The 23,628-nt window shown below is 31.6% G+C and overlaps 1 protein-coding gene across 3 annotated transcripts in view; it reads right to left on the bottom strand.

Moving 5' to 3' along the window:
• Nucleotides 1-23,628, bottom strand: part of CSMD3 (CUB and Sushi multiple domains 3) — a 1,193,315-nt gene that overhangs the window by 732,118 nt on the left and 437,569 nt on the right. Inside the window, exon 7 of one of the 3 annotated variants that reach the window (XM_024129404.1) lies at nucleotides 10,726-11,037. The exons of the other annotated variants lie outside the window; for them this stretch is intronic. Within the exon in view, the coding sequence (XP_023985172.1) occupies nucleotides 10,726-11,037 (312 nt within the window). The remainder of the gene's footprint in view (nucleotides 1-10,725; nucleotides 11,038-23,628) is intronic. 3 annotated transcript variants of the gene reach the window in all.

Here is a 23,628-nt window from a genome sequence, read left to right as displayed (position 1 = left end):
AGGCCAACTGCTAGATGAAACTCAAATTACCATACAGTCTTTTTAGTAAATCAACTTTGGCTGCATTCCTTTCTAATGGTAAAGTTCAGGAGAGTTGATGATCACTGCCACCCCCCACCAACACCCTCCTCCAGATGTAAGACGACTAAATGAAAATTTTCTAACTTCTCTGGACTCTGGAGAAAATCAATTTAGAAATTTCTCACACTTTAATCCCATTTGGTATTATGAAGAAATGCCATTTGAAGACTATTTTAACAACGAACAATCAAGCATCAACACTAAAAAACAATAGTCCATGATTTAGAATACAAATGATGATTACATATGAAGAGAAAAATATACCATATGATCTACCCAAACTTAACACCAATGCTGTTCTGCCATATATGAAGGTTCTTCTCTTCCTAAAATTGTAAAGCTTAATTATGTGATTTCACTCCCTGCACAGCAGGGTAGCCATATGCTCTAGAAAACTACATGCAAGGGAAGCAGCTTGTTGCAAAAGTGGGTGAAAATATCCTGAAATAATTCCGAACAAGATAAAAATGTCTCTAATATAGGACCATTTCTTCATACTCCAAAAGGCAGAGGAGTCCACTTTGGCACCAGCTTTGAGAACAAATAGGAAGTCTAGCCCCTTCAAAATATTTTAACAAGGAAAAAGATATTAAAAGTCACAAAGCTCACATTGTGATCATCTCATTCACAGGCAAAATAATTAGCTCTGATAACCATTTGGGGAAATCAGTTACACATAAAACCATTGCCATCTCTGTCCTTTAAAGTTAAGATTCCCCTTTTAAGCTCTACGTATTATTATTATTTCTCCTTGTTTGCTCATTCTATAAAAAATGAGAAACAATGTTAATATAAAGAATAAGCTATCAAAATGTCTGATTAATGATTATTGGTGGGCATAACAATGGGGTTGAAAATCTGAAAAAATGCAATTTATGAAATAAGATCATTGTTACAAGATGATGGCTGCAGTTAATGCTAAAAGATATATGCTTCCTAAGATTTACTTAAAGGAAAACAAAAACACTGGGTCATCAGAAGTTGTTAAAATCTCTGCAAAGGAATAACTCAAAAAGCATGCCTTAAGGAGTAGCACTGAATAAAACTGTTAAAATGATAATCTGCAGATATATCATTTGTGAAAAAAATAATTTTCATTGCTGGATATTGTCATAAAGATCCTCAGGCATTTGGAGTATTTTTATCCAATACCTTTTAAGATTGCATTTTTTTTACCAAGTAAATTCTAACATATTATTTTTTCTCTTCTTTTTCCCTAAAAATAACTTATTCAATAAAATGTAAAAGAATTAGAAATATAAAAACATATTTACTGTTATGAATGTTTTCACAATTTCACAAATGTGATGAAATGTGGAAATGAAATATGAAGATGATATTCAATAAATAATCAGGTATTTAAATCATAAATTGATACATTTCTGGACATGGATTTTTAAATTGCTACAAATATCAACATTAACACAATTTTCCACAAAATAATATGATTAGGAAAAAAGTCAAGAGAACAGTGAAAAAAACAACAAAAAAGGACAAGATATTGATAAAGAACACAATAGTCAATATTTATATGTAGTACACCCACCTAAAGGTTAACAGTTCCCTATCTGTTAAATATGTATTTACTTTAACAATGTCAAAGTTCTTACATAAAAGGCTAAGAGTTAATTTAATAAATGAAAGTATCTTACAAAAATCATATGTAACTAAATTTTAAAATGTCATAAATTTTCTATTCTGTTATTATGCTAAACATGCATGAAAATCAATACATCAGTTACTTTCATAAAGAAGGATACGGGAATTCTAGCAGGCAAGTGCAATTTCATCGTTTATATAAAATAGAAGATGATGCTTATTTATTCAATCATGAAAATTTTTGATTTGGCAATCAATTTTTTATTCTTATTTTCATTATGTTTTGTTCCTGTCTATCAGACTTTCAAAGATTTGAAACATGGTAAATAAAGTGAAAGTAAAACCTTGTTTTTTCTGTTATTCGATAACACACTTTAAAAAATCATTTTAAGGTGTAGATTTAGGGTAAAAATTAAAAGTAATAAATGAGTTAAAATCTGACTTGGGAATGCTTTTATCATTTATTAATACATTCATTGATTTTTTTCCAGTAAAATCATAACAAATGTAATCTGCTCAGTCATTCCTAAGAGTTGACAGCATTAATTACTGTCATTAAGTTTGATCCGGAAAATTCATCTGCCCTAAAATATCCTTTCCACTCATTAATTTCCCACCATTAGAGTCATTCTTACAGAATTAAAGTTTAGCTTTTACTATGTTATCTGAGATAGTTTATCAACATTGTGATTGTTCTAGTAGAGAACAAGATCTCATGGAGAGTGGACGGAGATCAGGTACTGTTTGATATGTACTGCTCTCTCTCCATAATAATAATCCTCATGTAAATTTTTGCTACTCAGTATATCAGCAGAACCTGCAGTCTGTTAGAAATGCAGAATCTCAGATCTCATCCCAATCCCATCAAGTCACAACCTGCATTTGAGTAAGACTGCAAGGTGATTGTGTTTACACTGAAGTTTGAGAAGCATAGTCTAAGACTTAGACTCTAAAATCTCTATCAACCATTAATTGCACCTCCGTATACATTACTAATTTGTCTGCCTGTTCCTACCTACTTAAAATGTCTTATGTAATTTCTTGCTAAAATGATGTCTTATAAAAAGTTACATTAGATAATATACCTACCAATGGCTTCCTGTCTCATTTACATTGAAATAAAACTCCTTACCTAGGCCTCAGAGCCTATATGGTCTAGTTCCTGCCGGTTTCCCACCTGATCTCCACTTTCTTTCTTGTCCACTGAACTCCAGGCACCTCAGGCTTTCTTTTTTGCAAGAAAAACTCAAGTTCTTTCTAGCTAGTTGTTTTCTCTGACATCCCTGCTACCATCAGGTAATTATTCATTTATTTGCTTGTCTTTTTCTCCCTATTTGAATATAAACTCAAAAAGCAGGGTTCATTTTGTTCAATGTTGTATAATAAGGAACTAGAAGAAAATATGACATGCAAGTAGTCAGTGAACTTTTGTTGAAGAAAGAAACAAAGACAGCAATGAGGAAGGAAGAAAGGAAGGATGGATGGATAATAAGAAGGAAAGGAGGAAGGGAAGGAGAAATAAAAAGGAGAAAAGAAACAATGAAAGAAAGAAAAGGAAAAATAGAGACAGAAAAAAATAGAGAAAAGAAAGGAAAGGAAGAAAGGAGGGAGGAGAGGGGAGGGGAGAGAAAGGAAGAGGAGGGAAGGAGAGGGGATGGAGGGAGTGAGGGAAGGAAGGAAGGAAGCAAGGGAGGAAGGGAGGAAGGGAGGAAGGAAAGTCTTGAAGAAAATAACTCTGTAGTTTTGGACACTGCCTAAAAGGCAATCTCGAGTTAGATCCTCAAATGGAGAGTTTTTGGAATTTAAGGCAAATGTGTGGCAATGGTCCTGTGAAAAACGTTTATGTGTCTGAGTTTCCATTTACTGGGATAAGGAGAGTGACAATCTAACTTTCTTGATGGTAGTGTCAGCCACTTCTATGGTTGTTTTAACACTAGCTTTACAATGAGATAACCATAAAGATAAGTCCATGTCAATTCAAACATCAAGAGAAAATAGACGATGATGATAAATACATTAATTAATATACAAGATCTCTGGATAGATTCATAGACACTTTGGATTATAAGGGACAGTGACAGTCATATAATTTCAACACTCTTTGATGTTTAATGCTTTCTAAATACCCAATTTGTCCATCAGGCTATGCTTAAATACCTTATTAGTGATTTAGGAATTTACTGTTTTCTGAAGCACACAGTCTATATTTGAACAAAATTCAATGTTAGAAAAGTCTTCTCTATGATATATTTTGTACCTTCCTGTGGTTTCATACACTAAGTTCTACAACCTATGGCAGAACAGGTTTGGTCTCTCCTACATATAACATATCACATCACATGTTTAAAGACAGCTATAACTCATCCTCACTCACATATCATGCTGTAGCAATTCTTTCTCTTAGAATTGACCAATAATTTTTCTCTATTATCTCTACAAATTTTCCTTTGAAAATAGAGACCATACCTTATATTTCTTTTGAATTTATCATATGTTTAAGCACAGAGATATGTTCAATAAATCCTGATACCTTATGGACATATATCTGTATCCACAAAGACTTAAGTAACCCCCCATAAACTAACTTCCTCACTGTGATATTGCTTATGAAGATTAATAAAAAATGTTTCAATTCTGAAATAAACTGGAAATTTAGTGTTGATGTAAGTCTGATAGTATATTGTTTTCCCTTTTTTGTTGGGCAATCTAAAAGTTCAGATGAGCTTACTTGAAAAACTATTGCTTAAGATAAAACTTTTAAAAATTCCTGATTTTGTCTGAATTAAAATTGCTGACCTAAAATGAATAATTTATGCTGAATTAACTACTCTTACCTTAAAGCTGAAAATAATAAAAAGTTCTACTTGCAAACTAGTAAATTAAAATAGGTTTTCTTTTATGCTGCCATTATGGGGGGCTCTACATCATATTCAATTTCAGTTAAACATAAATTCATGTTACTTTATAAACTAAGCTAAAACCCTGCTTGATCCTATTAATATGATCATTAGCTATTAAATATACTATGGAAGAATTGACTACAGTATGTCAAAACAAGTAGTGGCAATGGCTATAAATGCTTATGACACATATTTGACTCCACAAGGTGATATAATCATCTAAATTTCTGCTAAGAAGAACAATAAAAGAGAGCTTATAATTATTATAATTGTATATGGAAACTTTTCCAGAAGAATATATTCACATTTTTACATGAAAATAGCAACTACCATGGCTGCTCATTAACAGCTGACAGAACTTGTCTACATATTGAAAAAGAAAAGAAATACCATTCCACCACAATATATAAGAAAAACAATGTTTAAAAAACTTACCTAGAGTAAAACACACTTTAATGACTGTTTTTTTAATAGTATAACCTCTTAGTATAATAGTATAAACCTCTTGAGGAAGAAAACCCAACTATGGTTGTCATCTATATTACTTTAACCTTAATATCACCTAATAAAAGGATGTGCATTAGGCCCTTTTGAACCATGAGTAAATGGAAGGATGAATGAATACTAGCTTAGCAATATGAAGACTGGGTTTTCATATGGCCTCTTCCAGACCACAATTTCCTGTATAAAAATAATGCTGTTGTAGTAGATGATCTGAAGGTGACCATCTATTTAAAAAAATATAATCCCAGAAATTCAGGACTCTTTACTTATAATTTTGTAATAATATTACATATGTCCTACTATTATAAGTCAACTTTGAATTGAAATCTCTTAGGGCTATAATAATAAACTATGGGGTTTAGAGATTGCTGTGAAAGGTATTTTAAGTAAATATTAAGAAATAATTTCAAAAATAAATCATAAAGCAACAAACTATTCTGATAAAATATCATTAGATATTATGTTATCTAATTTTAAACATCTGTATAATCAATAAGCTAAAAATATCAATTGTTTTTAGGTTTATTTATATGACTGTAAATGTTCCTTTAAGCAAAGTTGAACACTTTATTTATTTTGGTATAGGTTCATCATATTTCTATTCAGCACTATCTACTCAAAGCATTCTTTATACATCTTAGCAATATAAACACAATTTACTAGTTTGAAACTTTTGTTCATCTCTCAAGAATTTGTACAAATATCCTCTGTGCAGCCTTCCTTGACTTCTACACTTAGAGGTAGTCAGTCTCTCTCCTTCAATAACATTTCAAAACAACTGCTATGGCAGTGTTTCTTGTAATATGCTTGTAATTACTCTTTTTTTTAAAAGTTATATAGACTACATCATAGCACAGCCTGCTTTGTTCATTTTTATATCTCTACTATCCAGCACAATATCATATACATAGCAAGAGTTAAAACATATTTGGTGAATAATAAAAATAATAACAATTACTATTTGTTGAACATAAGCCAGCAACTGTGCTAAGTTTTTTTCACATAACTACCTATGAGGTAGATATTCTCAGTTACTAAGAAATTGCAGCTTTGAGAGTTGAAGTTATTGCTCAAGATCATATAGTTAATAAAGGATAATGTATAAACTCAGCCTAGTTCTCTGACCTCAAAACTAACCAGCAATGGTGGGCAATTTGTTTTTTCCTTTCCATTGGGAGAAAATACTTGAGATTTTTTGGCATTTGCACCTAATACTATGTTTAATCCTCACTATAACCCTAATGTAATACTGTGATACTATTTTACTAATAGGGAATTCAACCCTAATAGTTCACGTGACCTGCAAAGAGTCTCACACATAGCAGGTGACAAAAGTGGACTAAAATCCAGTCATTAAAGCTGAATTTTCATTTTGAAGTCTACTGGGCACTAATAAAGGAAACTGTAGTGTTAATACACTGTTTTTAAAGAAGAGCTAAGTCAACATTATTTATCAGTATTTTTCTCTTTTACTTGTTTATATTTCAACGTTAAAGAATCTTTTTAAATGGAGAAAACAAGAAAAGGTTTTCTTTTATTGAGAACAAGTAGAAAGTGAAAAAAAAACTTTTAAGAGGGTAACTTAAGTTGAATTACTGATGTTTTAACTATAGTACTATAGGAAAAATTAATTGGAGTACCCTCTTGGGATTGAAAATGTCTTTGATAAATATTCCAAGTATTTTTTCAAATTATTTATTGTGCAGCTTTTATAATTAACTGTAGTGATTTAAGATTTAATTAATCATAAATTAATATATAGATTTTTGAATCTACACACTCACAAGTACCAAATACTATGAGCAATTTCAGTGTCTAGGTTTTCTTCTTTTTCATAGTGGTAATAGTGTAAACTGTAAGTACTTTACCTCAAGTTATTGAGAATAGACAGATTAGGAATTAGCAATGATCAAAAGACATCATAAAAATGAAAGTTTAATTGCAGTGTGAATAGAGAAACATGATGAAAAATGCCAAATTATCACAGTACAAAACTGTACACACCTGTAGACATAAAAACAAACCTATGCTATCACAATCTCTATCGTATATCTGCTTTAGATGGTAATTAATTTCAGTAAAATAATATCCATTATATTACATTAATATTTATTCATATGAAATTTATTGAATTTATAGTTTCCTTGTGTTCATTTATAAATTTTCTTTGATTTTATAAATGTGAAAAGGGTGTAAGCAAGGCATTTATATCTAGTTTTATTTTGTGAATTTTCAAGTGGTAATATAATAAAAATGCAATATTTTATTGTAAGTACATGAGAATACTTTTGCCTTTCAAAGTAATTAAAAACACTGGTTTTTATAACTGTAACAAAATAGTTATCTTTAATACCGAAAGACATGGATATATGATTATATTGAAGAATATAATTTTAAGCCTTTAAGTCATTTGAGTGATTACTCTAGCTGGTGAAACTGTAAACATTTATTCATCAGTTTACTAAATATTATCTAAATATGTCTATGGGTCAGAAGCTGTTCTAGGCACTGGGAATGAAGCATGAACAAGACCCATCCACTCCTTACCTTACAGAACTTAAAGTCGCTAGTTACAACAATTTAAGCTAAATCTTGGAAAGAGAATTAGAATAATTTGGTTGAAAGGAAGAAGGAATAGCTTATGGGAGTGGCTTGAGGTAGAAAAGAACATGGTAGTTTTGACAAACTAAAAGAAATTCTTTTTGGCCAAAAAAATAAAGAATGAGTGTGAGAGAGATGAATTTGGAGATATAGGCAAAAAGCCAGATCAGAGAGGTTCCCATGGGTCATCATCAAGTCTTGGCTTTATTCCCAAGGTCACTGGGAAAACAGTGGAAGCTTTAAAGCAGTGGAGTGAAGTGATTAGATTTTCATTTTTAAAAGGTAATTCTGACTATATTGTGCAGAATGGAATAGACGAACAAGAATTATTTTTCCTCTAAAATATCTAGAAAAATTAAGCAAGTTAGTTTTGTATTATTTTTACTGACTCATCTAAAATGTCAATTAAAGGATTCACTGCCTACATGCATCCTTTAACTCCTTTAGTGCTCTGCTCAGCCATGAGCTTTACAAAATTTTCCTTGTCCCACCAGGATGGATTTTTCTATGTTCTCTACTCTATCTCACTCTCTCGAAAGAAGGGGCCATGTAATATTCATCCTTATTTCGCACAGAACAGAGCTCAGTGGGCATTCCAGACATGCTGGCTGAACTGAAATTATTCTTAAAAAGAATACTGTTTTCATGTCAGCCAATCCTAATTTAGAAATTTGGTCCTGCTTAGAGTTAAGTCTTTGAGGACTGTTTTATGTCTGAAAATATAGCTGTATATTGAGGTTTTTAAGAAGCATAATAGATATAGGATAACAGGTTTCCTTTACTTCTAACATTGACAATTTATTTTGCCCCAAATGTTAATAGTTTGTGTGTCAAATATAATAGGTAATGAGCCACCTAAAATCACTGAAATAGCAGGTTACTGAAGAAGAGTCAGAAGGACCAATTTTAATTAAAATAAAGATTTGATGAAAGTATAATAATTTAAGTCACTAAAAAATTATGAATATAACATTCAAAATGTTTTCTGTAAACATAATTTAAATATCAATGATTAAAAATATTTATGACCAAGGTAGATGGCAGCATTGAATGAATATTGTGTCCATAAACACTATTTTAGAAAGAATATACGTGATACAGGTCTAAATGTTCTGAATGCTGTAAAACAGCACTGGGCGATTATGACAACATTTGAGAAAATTTGAGCACTGATTTGGAATTTACCAAGGATGTAATCTTGATGCTTAATTGAAATTTAGCTGAATGTACTTCAAATTTTAGACTAATTTTCAAATCACATTTAATCTAAAAATTGACAACTACTTATTCTCTTTTCAATCTGAATTATTTATTCAAGTTCTACAAAATATTTAATTTGTAGCAGCAGAGTTTCTCAAATTACTTGATGGCAAACTTTGGCTGAAGTGGCATTTGTATTATTAGTTGATAAATAATAAACTTATGTCTGAAAATTACCTGCCTCTTTTTCAGTGGGTAATAGAATGAATACAGGAAAGTTTGTTAATGTTAATTAGCTCATGCAAATTTCTGAAGCGAGGGAAAATATTAAATTGAAGGGCTTTTTTCTTAATCGATATTTCATTAATATTTACACATTTTTTGTCTCCCAGTAATAAGAAAATCTACTTGATTAAGCAAATCATAAATTTGATAATGATCCCTATATTCACATGAGTGGAAATATTCATGGTAGGAGAGTGCATAGAGAACCAAGATGATATCATTTTCATCTTTTAAAGGAGACTATCACATGCTAAGAATTCATTTTATTTTTTTAGTTTTTATTTTTTTGGCTATGCCACGCGGCTTGCAGGATCTCAGTTCCCCAACCAGGGATTGAACCCATGACCCCTGCAGTAGAAGCGTGGAGCCCTAACCACTGGACCACCAGGGAATTCCCAAGAATTCATTTTAGAACGCTTCTTATTAAAGAGAATCAAAGTACTTTCAGTATGAATTCTGATGGAAATGAGTTTCTGAGATATTTCTGTATGATTTTCAATCAATTTATGTAAAGATGTCTTGATTTTTCTCCTTAGTGTGTACTAAGCATTTGAATGGTTTTCTATTACTTATATCATGTTAAACCATGTATAACCATATTACGTAAACCATAGCCATTTTGGAGAATATATGATTATGAGTTGGAAATAGAGCTGGAGTAGATATTTTGTTCTCCTCCAAATATTAATGTGCAATTAATATTTCCACTGATGCATATATCAATATATATTTGTAAGTTTTTGACACTACACTAATTTTTTCCTAAACTGTTCAATGAAACCTGCTACCAAGAAACAGAAACTTGCTACACTTCCTAATTTTGTAAAAGATAGGCTTATATTAATTGATTGGAAAATTACCAATATATGATTTGGCTCTGTGGTATTTTTATCTCTAAAAATTAAAGTAGGAAGTTAAGCAATATTAAATTTGGAGTCATAATATCAATGAATAACTGTTACCTTTTCAAAATGAGAAATCTGTTCTCAGTACAATCATATGGGTCAGGCAATAGGTAATTCAGAAATAGTAGAATAAGCTATATAAAATAATCACCAGATATAATGTTTTCATTTTTCCCAATCAAATTATCTATTTTCTCAATAATAAATTAACATTTGTGTAACAAAAGTTTCATGCAAATATGAAAATTACTACATGGGATAAATCATGAATCAGTAAATATGTGCACTTATTAATAGAAAAATGGCTTTTTTAATTTTCATGTTATCTCAATACCATAAGTGGTATGTAATAAGCAACAAGTACTTAGTACTTATTTTTGCTATCCTTTATGCATTATTTTCTTTCTATTTTTACTCCCTCCTCCCTCTAACATTTGCATTGCATTTTGATTTGTTTTTTTTTTCTAATTTTTGTACTTTCAAATTATTCAGGTTCTGACTGTTAATGTCTATATTTTTCAGCTAATTTGAACTCCTTCTTTCACTTCCTACATCTTGGCTCTGTTTGAGCTCATTCTCTAATTAGAATCATTACCAAAATATAGCTTTGGCTGTAACTAAATGGGCACAAGTAAAATAACATCCAATACCTCTATGAGTAACAACTGCAAGCTCTTTAGTTCTTTCTATCTGTTCAGCATTTCTTGGTCTTCTCCTTGTACTTTGTGTATCTGCTTGATGAGGAGAGAGCCCGTCCTTGGATGTGTTGGGGTCCAGACCTGAATTTCTGATATTCTTTACTTGCACTCGCTGTTCCTCGGAAAGTCTATGGATGGTGACAGCTGTAACACTGGATACAGTAACATCTGCAGATGTTCTAGCAACAGCAATAGCACCAGTGGTAGTCCTGTTATGCTCCTCTAACTCACCAGTGGAGGTAGTGTGGGTCAATGGAGAAGAACCTGTGGGACACAGTAGCACTAGATGCTAACTTTTTCTTTTAAATTTTGTTTTTTTTTTTCCTGATAAGTTTAATAAATTATATTCCCTCTATCACCTTAAGTATTATCAAACATGAAAAGGCAAAACACAAACATGCCACTAAAATGTGAAGTAACCAGATCTGATGTTTGGTCTATATCAATCAACCTATGAATGGATATTATACACAAATATACCACATTTTAATTGTAACACATTAGGGAGAAAAAGGTGAAACAGTAAACCCTTTACATGGCCCTGAATCAATCTTATTCATTATTTATCTACAGATGATTTTTTAGCAACAAATGCCTGGCAAGTGACAAGTTTTGACAGAATGGGTAACTATGTAACCACACTTTTCTCAGAAGTATGATTTGAATAGTCTGTGCCATATCACTTCATGATTTCTGGGAAAAAAATCAAATTTTTCTATTTTAAGACAAACAAGTGAAGAAAGGAGAATTTAAAAATCAAAGCCAAACTGAAAACAAAATGATTTTAAAAAATGAAGCTCTGAAAAACTACTCTATGTAAATGTCTATCTTAACCTCATTTGCCAGAAAGCAGTCAACATGATAAAATATTCAATGTCATGAGCTATACATACTTTAGAATTTACCAGGTTGTTTTGGAAGTTGGGTAATATTTTTCAGAGTTTTAAAGTAAAACTTGAGATTAACGAATTTTCAACTAGTTAAAATTAAACAAATTGTTTTATTTAGAAATGACTGAAAATTAACTATTAGCATGGAAATTTTATTCATACAAAACTAGCTTTAAAAAAAGGTTGAAAGCTTCCAAATATCTCATAAGCATGTCACAGTAATTCCCCACATTCTTAACCTTATTAAAGTTACACTATAATTTTAAAATTGTTTTAAAGGTATCAAATTAGGATTTTCTTTTTTCTTTCACTTAAACTTTTTCAGAGATTGTGCTTGGTAGTATGTAATTCTCACATAAGGAAAAAAGATGTAACTTTACAATAGAAGCATGAAACGGAATGAAGATATACTTAGAAGGATCTAGACAGCTAAAATGCTTAACAAGAAAAAAATATTGAATTTTGGAGGAACAGCTACTAATTAAGAATAATAACCATGTCCTGGTTAGAAAACTTCTGAGTATTTTTTTAAAGCCAATGAGTGGTATGTGTTTTTATATACTTGCTTTCTCAATAAACTGCATTTCAAAATTCTGTCCGCAATGTATATTTAGATATTTTAGACAAAAATACATGGGGATATTTTATTCATTTTGCGAGAGAAAAAACAGCTATATCACGTAATGTGGTTTGAGCATGTTCTACCTCCTTCCCCTCCCCCCACCCAGTAGGCAGATGCTTCGTAGGACTAGTAATTCGGGTTCCTGCTTTAAACTCAAAAAATAAGTCAAACATGAACCCCTGTCATTCACAAGCAAACAAAAGAGCACATGTCTATTACTAATTCTTCCAGCCTGTGTTTTCATATCATTTTAATTTGATTTACAAATTTAAAGAATTAAATGATTGTACTTTGTGGCGGGCAGGGGTAAATGAAGTATGACAATTCTCAGATTATTTTAAAGACTTTTAATATACTGTAAAGCATTAATCAGAAAAAAGTTGCTATTGAGTATTCATCCAAGTTACTTTGTGAATATTAAAATCTACTAAATGCATGTTGGTTATGCAAATCGGCCAGTAATATTTACTAGGCTAATATTTGGTAAGGGTTTTCTTTAGTCACATGATTAAGCAATAACTACACATGCATTACTAACATTCAGTAACTGACCTCATGGTAAATCAGACATTTTGATGTTCATGTGCTCATTACTATAAAAACAGTACCTGATCCATATTATTCTGGGAAGCTTTCTTTTTGAAAAGAAGTATGAAATCAGGATAAAAACTAATACTTTAGAACTTTTCCTGACTTTATCATAATTTCTAGGCTTTCAGGGTAAGTTTAAAAAACGAAAGCATTTAACTGTAAATATATGTTGCTAAATGCAATCTAAAAGTATAAAAAATAATGAAATTTGTACTCTCAAATTTCAGTGTTTCTACCTTTAACAAGGAAGTAAATTGAATAGCTATTTATTATATTTCATCACTGAAGGTCATTACAATTAATCCTAAATAATCTCTTGTATTTGGGTAAATGAATCGGAGGAAATTCTTAGGAATGTGTCCAGGTTGCTTCTATAACTAATCTTTAAGATCTACAGACTAATTTCAAACACCCGTTTTTTGAACACCCCAGAGGATAAATACAGTTATTAAACAAATTTGTGAGTTAGAACTGATCTTTAGTAGCGTTTAGATCCAGGACTTGCTAGCACTCCCAATCTTAAAATCTTCAGTAATAGAGTTCTACTCTGGCTATTGGTAGTGAATATTCAGTATTATTCTCTTAACCTGAATGCAGAACAGGGTGTAATATTTGAATAAAGCATTAAAAAAACATTTATTTAATAACCATAGTATAACTAGCTATATATTTCAACCAGATATTTTACTAACCAGGTCCTATGTTTTTTGTTTGTTTGTTTGTTTGCGGTACGCGGGCCTCGCACTGTTGTGGCCTCTCCTGTTGCGGAGCACAGGCTCCGGACGCCCAGGCTCAGAGGCCATGGCTCACGGGCCCAGCCGCTCCGCGGCATGTGGGATCTTCCCGGACCGGGGCACGAACCCGGGTCCCCTGCACCGGCAGGAGAACTCTCAACCACTGCGCCACCAGGGAAGCCCAGTTCTTATGTTTTACTTATATTTTGTGTTCATAATATTTCCTCCTCATACTATAATGCAAGGTCCCTGAAGGCTGAGATTTTTGTAAATTCCATTCATTGCTGAATCTCAAGTATCTAGGACAGTACCCAGTACATAGTAGATGCTCAAGAAATATCCCTCAAAAGAAAGAATAAAAGAATGAATGAATTTAATAATAATTCTAATTATTACTGTTAATAATAACAATAATAAAGAGGATAAATTTCATGAATGAAACATGACTATAAGTTTTAACATGGTAAATCATAGGTCAAACAGTATAACGAAGAATAATTCCAAAGAAAGGAAAAATTGATGGTTTTGTTTTGAACTTTCAAAAACATCACTGAAAAAGTGTGGAATCTGAAGATTTAAATGCATAAGTAATAGTTACTTGAAGATTTGTGTCAACATTCCCAAACCATGATAGTTTACAATGTTAGTGTGAAATGGATTTATTTAGAATGTTCAAATTTCTGTAGAGTAAAAAGTAGATATATCTCATAATGGCAGGAAATAGAAGTGCATCTAAATTTAGTTAGGCACTTATATATACATATATATGTAGTAGAACTATAAAAATCACTGATTTCCTTTATAAGGCAATAGAATCATCCATCACCATACAATTATATCATATATTGTACAATCATTTTCTTTAAAATGTAGACCAATTTAGAATACTAATTTTGGTACCATTTTAAATTGGCAGTGTGTGAAACAGATTTTTAAATTGTCAAAATGCATCATTTAACAGTTTCAAAATACTCAACATGTTTGCATACATAATTTTTATGAGGAAATTGCCAATGCTGGAAAAAGGCTTAGGGTTATATATAGCAACAATTCAATATTAAATATATATCTAATTCAATATTAAACTATAACTTTCTTTTAAAATATTTTAAGTATGCTACACAATTATGTAAGCATTACATTTAATAGCACAGTATTAAATGCATGTTACAAGACATCCAACCCAAATTTAGGAATAAACTGTACATTCAAAAAACCCATTCTTCATTAGAAATAAAACCATGTATACAAGATGTAGTTTATCACAATTAGATTACCCTGTCAATTAACTTGCTAGAGATATATTATAAATTTGATGTTTAAAATATAAATACATCTAAAATATAATTTTATTAATATTTTAATAAAACATTTCCAAATATAACAAAAATAAAATGAAATGATTTACACATATAGCATGCTTCCATAAATCATAACTATATGTCCTCTTGGAATTATGATAATGGAAAATGACATGTGTTAGACATGTAAATTGGCAAATTTATATAATAGTACAATTAAATTATATAATTAAATTTGGATTTTATTATGCATATTAAAAATTATATTTTTGAAGGCTTTCTTATTTCAACAATCTGCAAGGTACTAAGCATAATTCATGCAAAGCGATTTATAAATGCGTCATAGAAAGTATCTTAAATAAAAACTCAAAAAATTGAATTTGAATTTCATTTTGATTAAAATTTTAGTCTTACAGATTTTTTTTAAATTATGCTATATTGCTTTGTAATTATTGTCTAACTCAACACAGACGTAAAGAACAGAATATTTTGCTAGAGATATGAGTGGATGACCCAAAATGCATACAGCTATACAAGTACACGTTAAAGATAACTGCGTATCCATAGAAGTAGCTTTTAGATATTTATATTTGGCTTGTTATTTTATATAAGACATATATTCTGTTCCATTGATTTTAGCATTTCAAATGAAACACTTGAATAAAAGCTTAAATAACAAAATAACCCTAATTGAATAGTTTTGTGGCATAATGATATATAATGAAGAAAAATGCAATAAACATATTTAACATGAAAACATGCAAAAGAAAAAATACACAAAATAACATCAAAATAAAATATAAATACAACTAATGCAGCAATTCTATATAAGTCACATTTAGATATTCTATAAATTTTAGCATATGTATTTTAATTTGTATGTTGTATTTCTTCTTTCATTTAACATTACATGAAACTTACAGGAAAGTGTCAATAAATGAGGACTTTTGAAAACTAATTAAAATATGAGGGGGTGAAGTAAAACAAAGCCACTGCTTTGATACATGTTACATGTTACAGTTAGGAAGCATATTGTAGAAGGGAAAATAAGTATTTTGCATTTTAAACATTATAAATTCCAGTATTCTAAAATCTGTATAGCTTAGTATTTAATAGTATAATCTGGTGGATGTGGGTGTATTATGAATATTCAGTTTATAGAAGAGATGAGTAAACAAATAGAAAGTAGTCTTTAAATTGTAGGAAAAATATAAATAATCTACCTTTGATTAGTCATTACCTAATATAAAATTGTCTCTCTGACTAGGAAAATAAATGGACAAATCCTGAAAAAATTATTTTCTAATTTAGTTTTAAAGAGCAGGTATATATTGGTCTTAAAAAGTTTTGATTTTAAATGAAAATGCTGCATTTATTTTGAAACTAAATAAGACTATGATCTTAAAACATCTCATTAAATAAATATAAGATATTCTTAATTATAAGATGCACCTCTAAGAAAGAAACCATTCAGCCATTAAACTATGACATGACAATGCAAAAATGCTGCCCCCTAAATCCAGATTTCTGATACAATGAAATGTGAAAGAAGTTGATCTCATTAATTCAAGTAACAGATTTTCTATGATCATGAATTAATTAAATAAATTAGGTACACATTAATTTAAAAATAGAACTGAGAGATTAAATAAAATTATCTTTCTGAATTCACTGACATATTGATATATATTTATATTTATATTATATATTTATATCTATATTTTTAAGCATTAAATAGGGACACCAATATTAACTTTTGCAAGTGGACTTGTTATTGTTTATCAGATGCATGTGATCTTAAATGAATAATATTTGCAATCTAAGCTGAAATTGATGATAGCAAGATTTAGTGATACATTTACTAAATCCACACTTACTATGAGTAAATGAATGATTATAAAACAAATATTCAACAAAATATGTGCTAATGCCAAGTTGTTTATATACAAGATAAAAACTCCATAGTCTGAATTGTTTGCAATTTTGATAAACCCACATGCCAAACAACCATAAATATCTTTATCTAAATGAAACATAGAAAATAACAAGTTTTAGAAAGCATACACAGAGTACTCTGTTGGTCTACCACAACAAAACTACGTGTGTGTGCATGTGTGTATATATACACACACACATATATATATGTATATAGTAAATACATATACTTGTCATATAATGTTATATATGTTATATAATATATGTTATATAGTAAAAATCTATGAATGTTACACTAAATATCCTCACAGTTTGTCACAGAATGTGAGAGAAGATACATCTAATTTCTTAGTACTAAAAATATAGTAAGCTCATGCGAGGGAAAATTTAAGTAGAGGGCTGTATGAGTCTTGAAGATTTTCTCTCTCAAAGAGCCATTTCTTGCTTCACCTAGTTGATTAAAGTGAAGTTGCAAAACGAAGCGCCAACATCTTATCACTCCTTTTCAAACATTTTTGGAAGTCTCAACAATGTATAGTGATAGGTCCAAGGTGTCTTTTTTTTATTTTAATGTGCCCAGTCACAAACACACACACCACTCACAAGAATAAATATTCACAAAATGCAAACTGAAGCCTTTTTTGTGTAACTAAGCATAATGTTAATCCATAAAGTCACAATACTGACAATAAAACTTGAACACCTAGCTTTGAGGTAAGATTCACAACATCCTTGTCATATTTCATAAGAATAAAAGGATAGAATGGCCCTTCACACTTTGCTAACTAAAACTATCGCCTAGAATCCTGCATTTTGAGACCTCTTTCTTGTATCAACTCTTATCTCTTAGCAAAACCAGAAGGACACATTCTGGGTTTCCCCCAAACAAACAAAATGTAACTTAACACACACTTGTTTAATTTCCTTCCACACAAAATCTTGTGGAATAGCTGCCAATTCTCATGGAAGATTTAAAGGCATTGTTTGCAAAAAGGGATACCACATATCTTTTATTCCAAAGTGTAATATAAGGAACTCCTTCACTTTCAGAACATTGCTGCCTCTAATAACTGTTATGTATTAATGACGTTTTGAAAGTAGAAATCATGTCTTATACATGTATATCTCTCACCTCCCCTTGAATGTTTCATACATATATGAGGGAAGAATGAATGTGGATAAATGTACTTCTCTCTTATTTTTCAAAAATATAAACATTTCATTTTATGTTAATTGTTATTGAGTATTAAATGTATTTTAAGGATATGAGAAAGAAATTGGACCTGTTCAGATGTATTTAAACAATATAAAAACATAATTATAATATAACTGCAATTAATATTGCATGTGCTAGAACATAAGTAATGAAAAGAGGAAGGGACATCTAAGAACACATAAATCACTCTTTCATTTGTGTTTTCTCAAGTGAGGGTAGTGTTTCCCTTTTCTTCCATTCTCCAGCACCTTTTACCCTCCAAAAAAATATTTTATAATGATGATATTTGGTATTGTGAAGAAGGGAAAGAAGTAAGGGAAAGGAACTGGTGGAGTTACCCTTTATACATATCATGGTTGAAAGAAAAAATAAAAGAAGGCTTTATCCTGACCTAGCTCATCATGTCCCTGTCCTGCTTACTTTGACTATCTCAGTGTATCCATGTTTATCCTCTATTTCCTTCTATAATGGCCTTCTAGTTTGGGGAGGGCAGGGGGTCTGTAATTTTTTTACTAATTATAAGTGTTCCTCTTTTTTTAATACCTAAAGTATAAAGTATACCTAATGCTGGTTTTATATATGTGATATGATTTAAAGGGAACCAAGAAGCTATTTCTCTCTGTGTATCCAGATGCTACTTAAAAAAAAAGATGCTCTTTAGGATTAGCCATTGCTCTCTCATAATTGTTCTCTTATCAGACAAATGCTTTTTTGGTTGAGAGAACACACATATTAGAGTGACTGCTCAACTATTTAGGTTGAATTAGTTTATTGTAAAGTTTTCTTCTCCTCAAAAGAAATAATAGGGGCAGTTTGAGAAATATATGTTTTGGCGAGGAGTGTGAAGCTTGCAGTAAGATCACTGAACACTACTTGTTGAGGCATTTATCATAGGTTGATATCTGATCCCATGTGGTTGTTATATGATTTGAAAGAACTAGGTTCATTATTAACAGGTGGGTGTAATGGAGGTGTGGGCAGATAGGAAAGGGCTGACATTCTGGAAGAAAGACTATTATGGTATTTATTGTGGAAAGGTTGCTGAGCAACTGGTGAATATCTGCATAAATATGCTGAAGTAGAGCAGCCTAATAAGAAACTCAAGCCAAAAGAAGTCTTATTTTCCTGCATCAACACTCTGTAAAACACTTTTTATCCTGTAGCAGCTAATTAATTAGTAGCAGGAGTGATTTTCTTGGGGAAAAAAAATACCAATCTTGGCTTAAAAAAGTAGCAAGTTGAAGGAAAGTTTTTTCAAAACCTTTAGAAATGGTAAGAACCTTGAGTCTACCATTAAAGGTTACTATTAACTGGATAGGCAAATATATGTTATATATTGGGGTATTATATATAATTATATGTTGGGGTATTTAAAATATATATTACCACATTGAAAGGTAAATCTTCATATTTCTTCAGGTAATTATTCTGTCCAGTTCCTTTCTTACAAAGACTACATTTTATTTCAAGACTCTAAGTAAAAAGACTGTCTTTTAATACCATCAATAAAACAAAGGTATGAAGTCTATACAAGCCTAACAATGAGTAAGAATTTTCTATTTGATTAAGATCATATAGAGTTTAATTGACTGACTTTTGGATGAAAAATATTAATTAAAGAAAAGAAAGTTTTCTTAATCATTAAAGTGGTTTAAAATACCTAAAAGTTTTATATCTACCCAGATGATTTTGGTATATTCCAATTACAGGCAATAATATGATTATCAAATCATTTTTCTCACGTATGCTTTTAACTTTTATAAGGATGGTGGAGACTTGGCTTTTCACCTGTGGAATGGTATCTAATCTCCCCAAATTTCTGAATACAGGTGATTAAAACACCATAAATATATTGGTCATTCTAATGGTTACTTTAAATGACTAGATAACAGACTATTTAAATAAACATGTTATAAAGAGGAATCAACATTTACTGAACATTTACTGTGTTATAGACACAGTCCTAAGTACATATGAGCTGAGGATATTAAAGCTCAGAGTAGTTTCAAAACATACACTAACTTACTTTGCTAGTAAATTAAAAAGCTAGGACTGGACCCAAATTGTGTAATCCCAAAACCACAGTCTTAACTCCTGAAAATCAGTACACCTCTACTTAGCCTCCACAATACAAAATAGTGTGTAAACACTTGTGTCTCAATCAACAAATAAGTTATTTATTTGTTTTGTCTTCCTTGTATTTCTTCCCCCTCCTTCCCCAACACATGTCTGACTTTTACCAGGTCTCTCTTGCAACTCCCTTGCCTCAGGGAAGGATGGTTCTGCAGGACTAAAAGAGAAATTTGCTGATCTCTCCATAGCTTTTGTTTCCTAACAGTCTAGGATTCTTGAGGGGATAATCAAGTGACAGGAGAGAATCAATGACTTGGGTAGAGGTTGGGGGCCAAGGAGAGGCACTGAAGATGACATACACAACCTCCCTACTGCATCTCAGGAAGTGGAAGAGTCCAGGAATCTGGACTCTCACCTTTGGCTAAGATTTTCTACTCCGGCTTGTCATGGGAAGCACAGGATCACCTGATTTCATGGGAAATTTGGGCTTGGACAGTGATTACAGGGTGCCACTGTCCAAGCACTGCAAATGCCCCCTGGATTCTTCTGCAACTCAAGGGAAGAAGAAGGTGCCAATGTTTTTTCTACCCTCACACACAATGACCTGGATAGAATTCTCCTGTCAGGGACAATAAGGTCTCTCAAATTTATCTGTATTTAAGAGAACAAAGTGACATTTCTTGCTCATGCAAGTCCTTGGATTAAATTTCCTACCTGTTTCACTTGCAAATACAGCAAAAGTATATACATACCCCAACATCCTGTCTTGTTTTTTAATAATTCAATTTCAGCTTGACATGAAGCCTCTGTGTTCTTACTATTTCCTCCTTTAAATATTATAGTTTTTCCTCTCATAACATTTCTAAGTAATCTAATTTCGCTTATCTTTGAAAATTATTTGCTGCTTAATAGTTACAAGACTTGTATTACCATCCCTAAACGTTCTTACCATGTTACTAAATTGGATCACTTTTTTTTTTTTTCCTTTCTGCATGAACAAAAGCTTCTCTAAATTTCTGGTTCCTAACTTTTACCTACAAGGACTTCTCTAATCTGCAGAAAATTTCATAGGAGAAATAGTTTTTCTTAGCTTCACATAAATTTTATTATTTACGGAGAGTAGATACTTTACTATGAGGACTTTTGCCCTAAAGACCCAGGAATCAATTAGTCCTAAGCAACTATTCCTCACTAATTCCAAGTTCTAATAATCATAGCTTCTAACAATTACAGATCACTTACTTCATGCAAGTTCTATGACAAACATTTTCCATTTAGCCTTCAAAAATCATATGCAGCAGATACAATTAAAATTAATATAGTCCAGGATAAATAACTTGATTAAGGGCATTCATTCATGTATTCACTCGTGTTTATTGTCTCAAGTCATTCATTCATTCATTCATTCAGGTATTCACCTAACAAGAAAATATTGAGTGCCCACTTTATGTCTGTCAGGCACTGAATAATTCAGAGGTGAGTAGTACAGACAGTACGTTTCCTAAGAAAGATTACATTCAAGTGTAAGAGATGAAGAATGGACAGATTAATATAATAGCTAGTAGTTAAACACAAAGTGACATTTGAGCTAAAACCTTAATAAAATGAAAGAATGGGAAATAAAAATAAAAGACTTGATACATCTGGCACTTTTATTCAGACTGTCAGATTCCATAGCTTGTATTCTTAATCTTGGTGACATACTGCTTCTTATTCAGTCAGAACTTGGGAATTTCACTTTATTTCTCTATAACTATGTTCCACGGTCTCTCGTGCTCTGTATTTCTATGAAGTAATATGTATTTTCCTTCAAGATGATATTACATTTTGGGAGTAAAATTTATATATTTGAATTCACATTTAAGGAATAAAAATTAAAATAATAGCAATAGGGTCACTAACTTTTATTCAATGAACACATCTATATTAAACTGCTAGCTAGCCATTGTTCAATACTAGGATACAATGATGGGTGAGAGAGATAATGTAAACATAAAAGTCTGTCATACAAAGTGAAGTAAGTCAGAAAGAGAAAAACAAATACTGTAAGCAACTGCATAGCACAGGGAGATCAGCTCGGTGCTTTGTGACCACCTAGAGGGTGGGATAGGGAGGGTGGGAGGGAGATGCAAGAGGGAGGAGATATGGGGATATATGTGTTTGTATAGCTGATTCACTTTGTTATAGAGCAGAAACTAGCACACCACTGTGAAGCAATTATACTCCAATAAAGATGTTAAAAAAACAAAACAAAACAAAGAAACAACAAATACCGTATGCTAACCCATATATATGGAATGTGAAAAAAAAATAGGTCTGATGAACCTAAGGGCAGGACAGGAATAAAGACGCAGATGCAGACGTAGAGAATGGACTTGAGGACACGGGGAGGGGGAAGGGTAAACTGGGACGAAGTGAGAGTGGCATTGACATATATACACTACCAAATGTAAATTAGATAGCTAGTGGGAGGCAGCCACATAGCACAAGGAGATCAGCTCGGTGCTTTGTGATCACCTAGAGGGGTGGGATAGGGAGGGTGGGAGGGAAACGCAAGAGGGAGGGGATATGGGGATATATGTATACATATAGCTGATTCACTTTGTTATACAGCAGTAACTAACACAACAATTTAAAGTAATTATACTCCAATAAAGATGTTTAAAAAAAGTAAATATTAATTAAAATAAATTTAAAAACATAGACAAACAAGAAAAAACAATAAAATATGACTGCACTATGTTGGTGTGTTAGATTAAATGTGGCCACACATTCTTTGCAACTCTTTCCATCAAGAGGTATAAACTATTTCCCTATGCCCTTGGATCTAAGTAGTCCTCCTGCTTTACTATGACCAACAGAGTAAAGCAGAAGTGATATTGTGTAAATTCTTGTGTCTCAGTTCCAACAGTCCTTATAGCTTCCACCTTGGCTGTCTTGGAATGTTTCCCTGAGACTACCATAGAAGGAACTATGTCTAGCCTACTAGAAAATGAGAGGCACATGAAGGAGAACTGAAGTGCTCCAGTTGAGAATATTGAGGCATTTGAATGAGTGAGGTCATAGTGGGCCTTGCAGTCCAGTAAACCCTGCAGCTTAATGCAGCTATACATGTGAGCCCAGAAACATCCTGCAAACCAAGAGAATTGTGAGAAATAGTAAAGTATTGTTGTTTTAAGCCTCTAAGACTTGGGGTGGCTTTTACAAGCTATGGTTAATTGACACAATATGTGAAATGCAGAATTTTATAGGAATACATAATAGAAGCACTAATTTGATCTTGGGGATGACTTAATAAAGAGAAGCTTTCTGGAGGAAATATTTTATATTGAAAGCAGAAACATGAATAGGAATTTCCAAGGTGAAGACAAAGGAAAGAGATGGTCCAGACAGAGTGTGCTCTATGAATAAAGGTCATGAGACAAGACAGACTTTGTTAGCTTCTAGGAATTAATGGTCATTAGTCTGGGTAAAACAGACTGTAAGCAGACAA

The sequence above is a fragment of the Physeter macrocephalus genome, chromosome 15, assembly GCF_002837175.3.
Source record: "Physeter macrocephalus isolate SW-GA chromosome 15, ASM283717v5, whole genome shotgun sequence".
Classification (NCBI taxonomy): Eukaryota; Metazoa; Chordata; class Mammalia; order Artiodactyla; family Physeteridae; genus Physeter; species Physeter macrocephalus.
The sequence above is the reverse complement of the archived record's forward strand: the minus strand, read 5'-3'. Positions and strand labels throughout refer to the sequence as shown.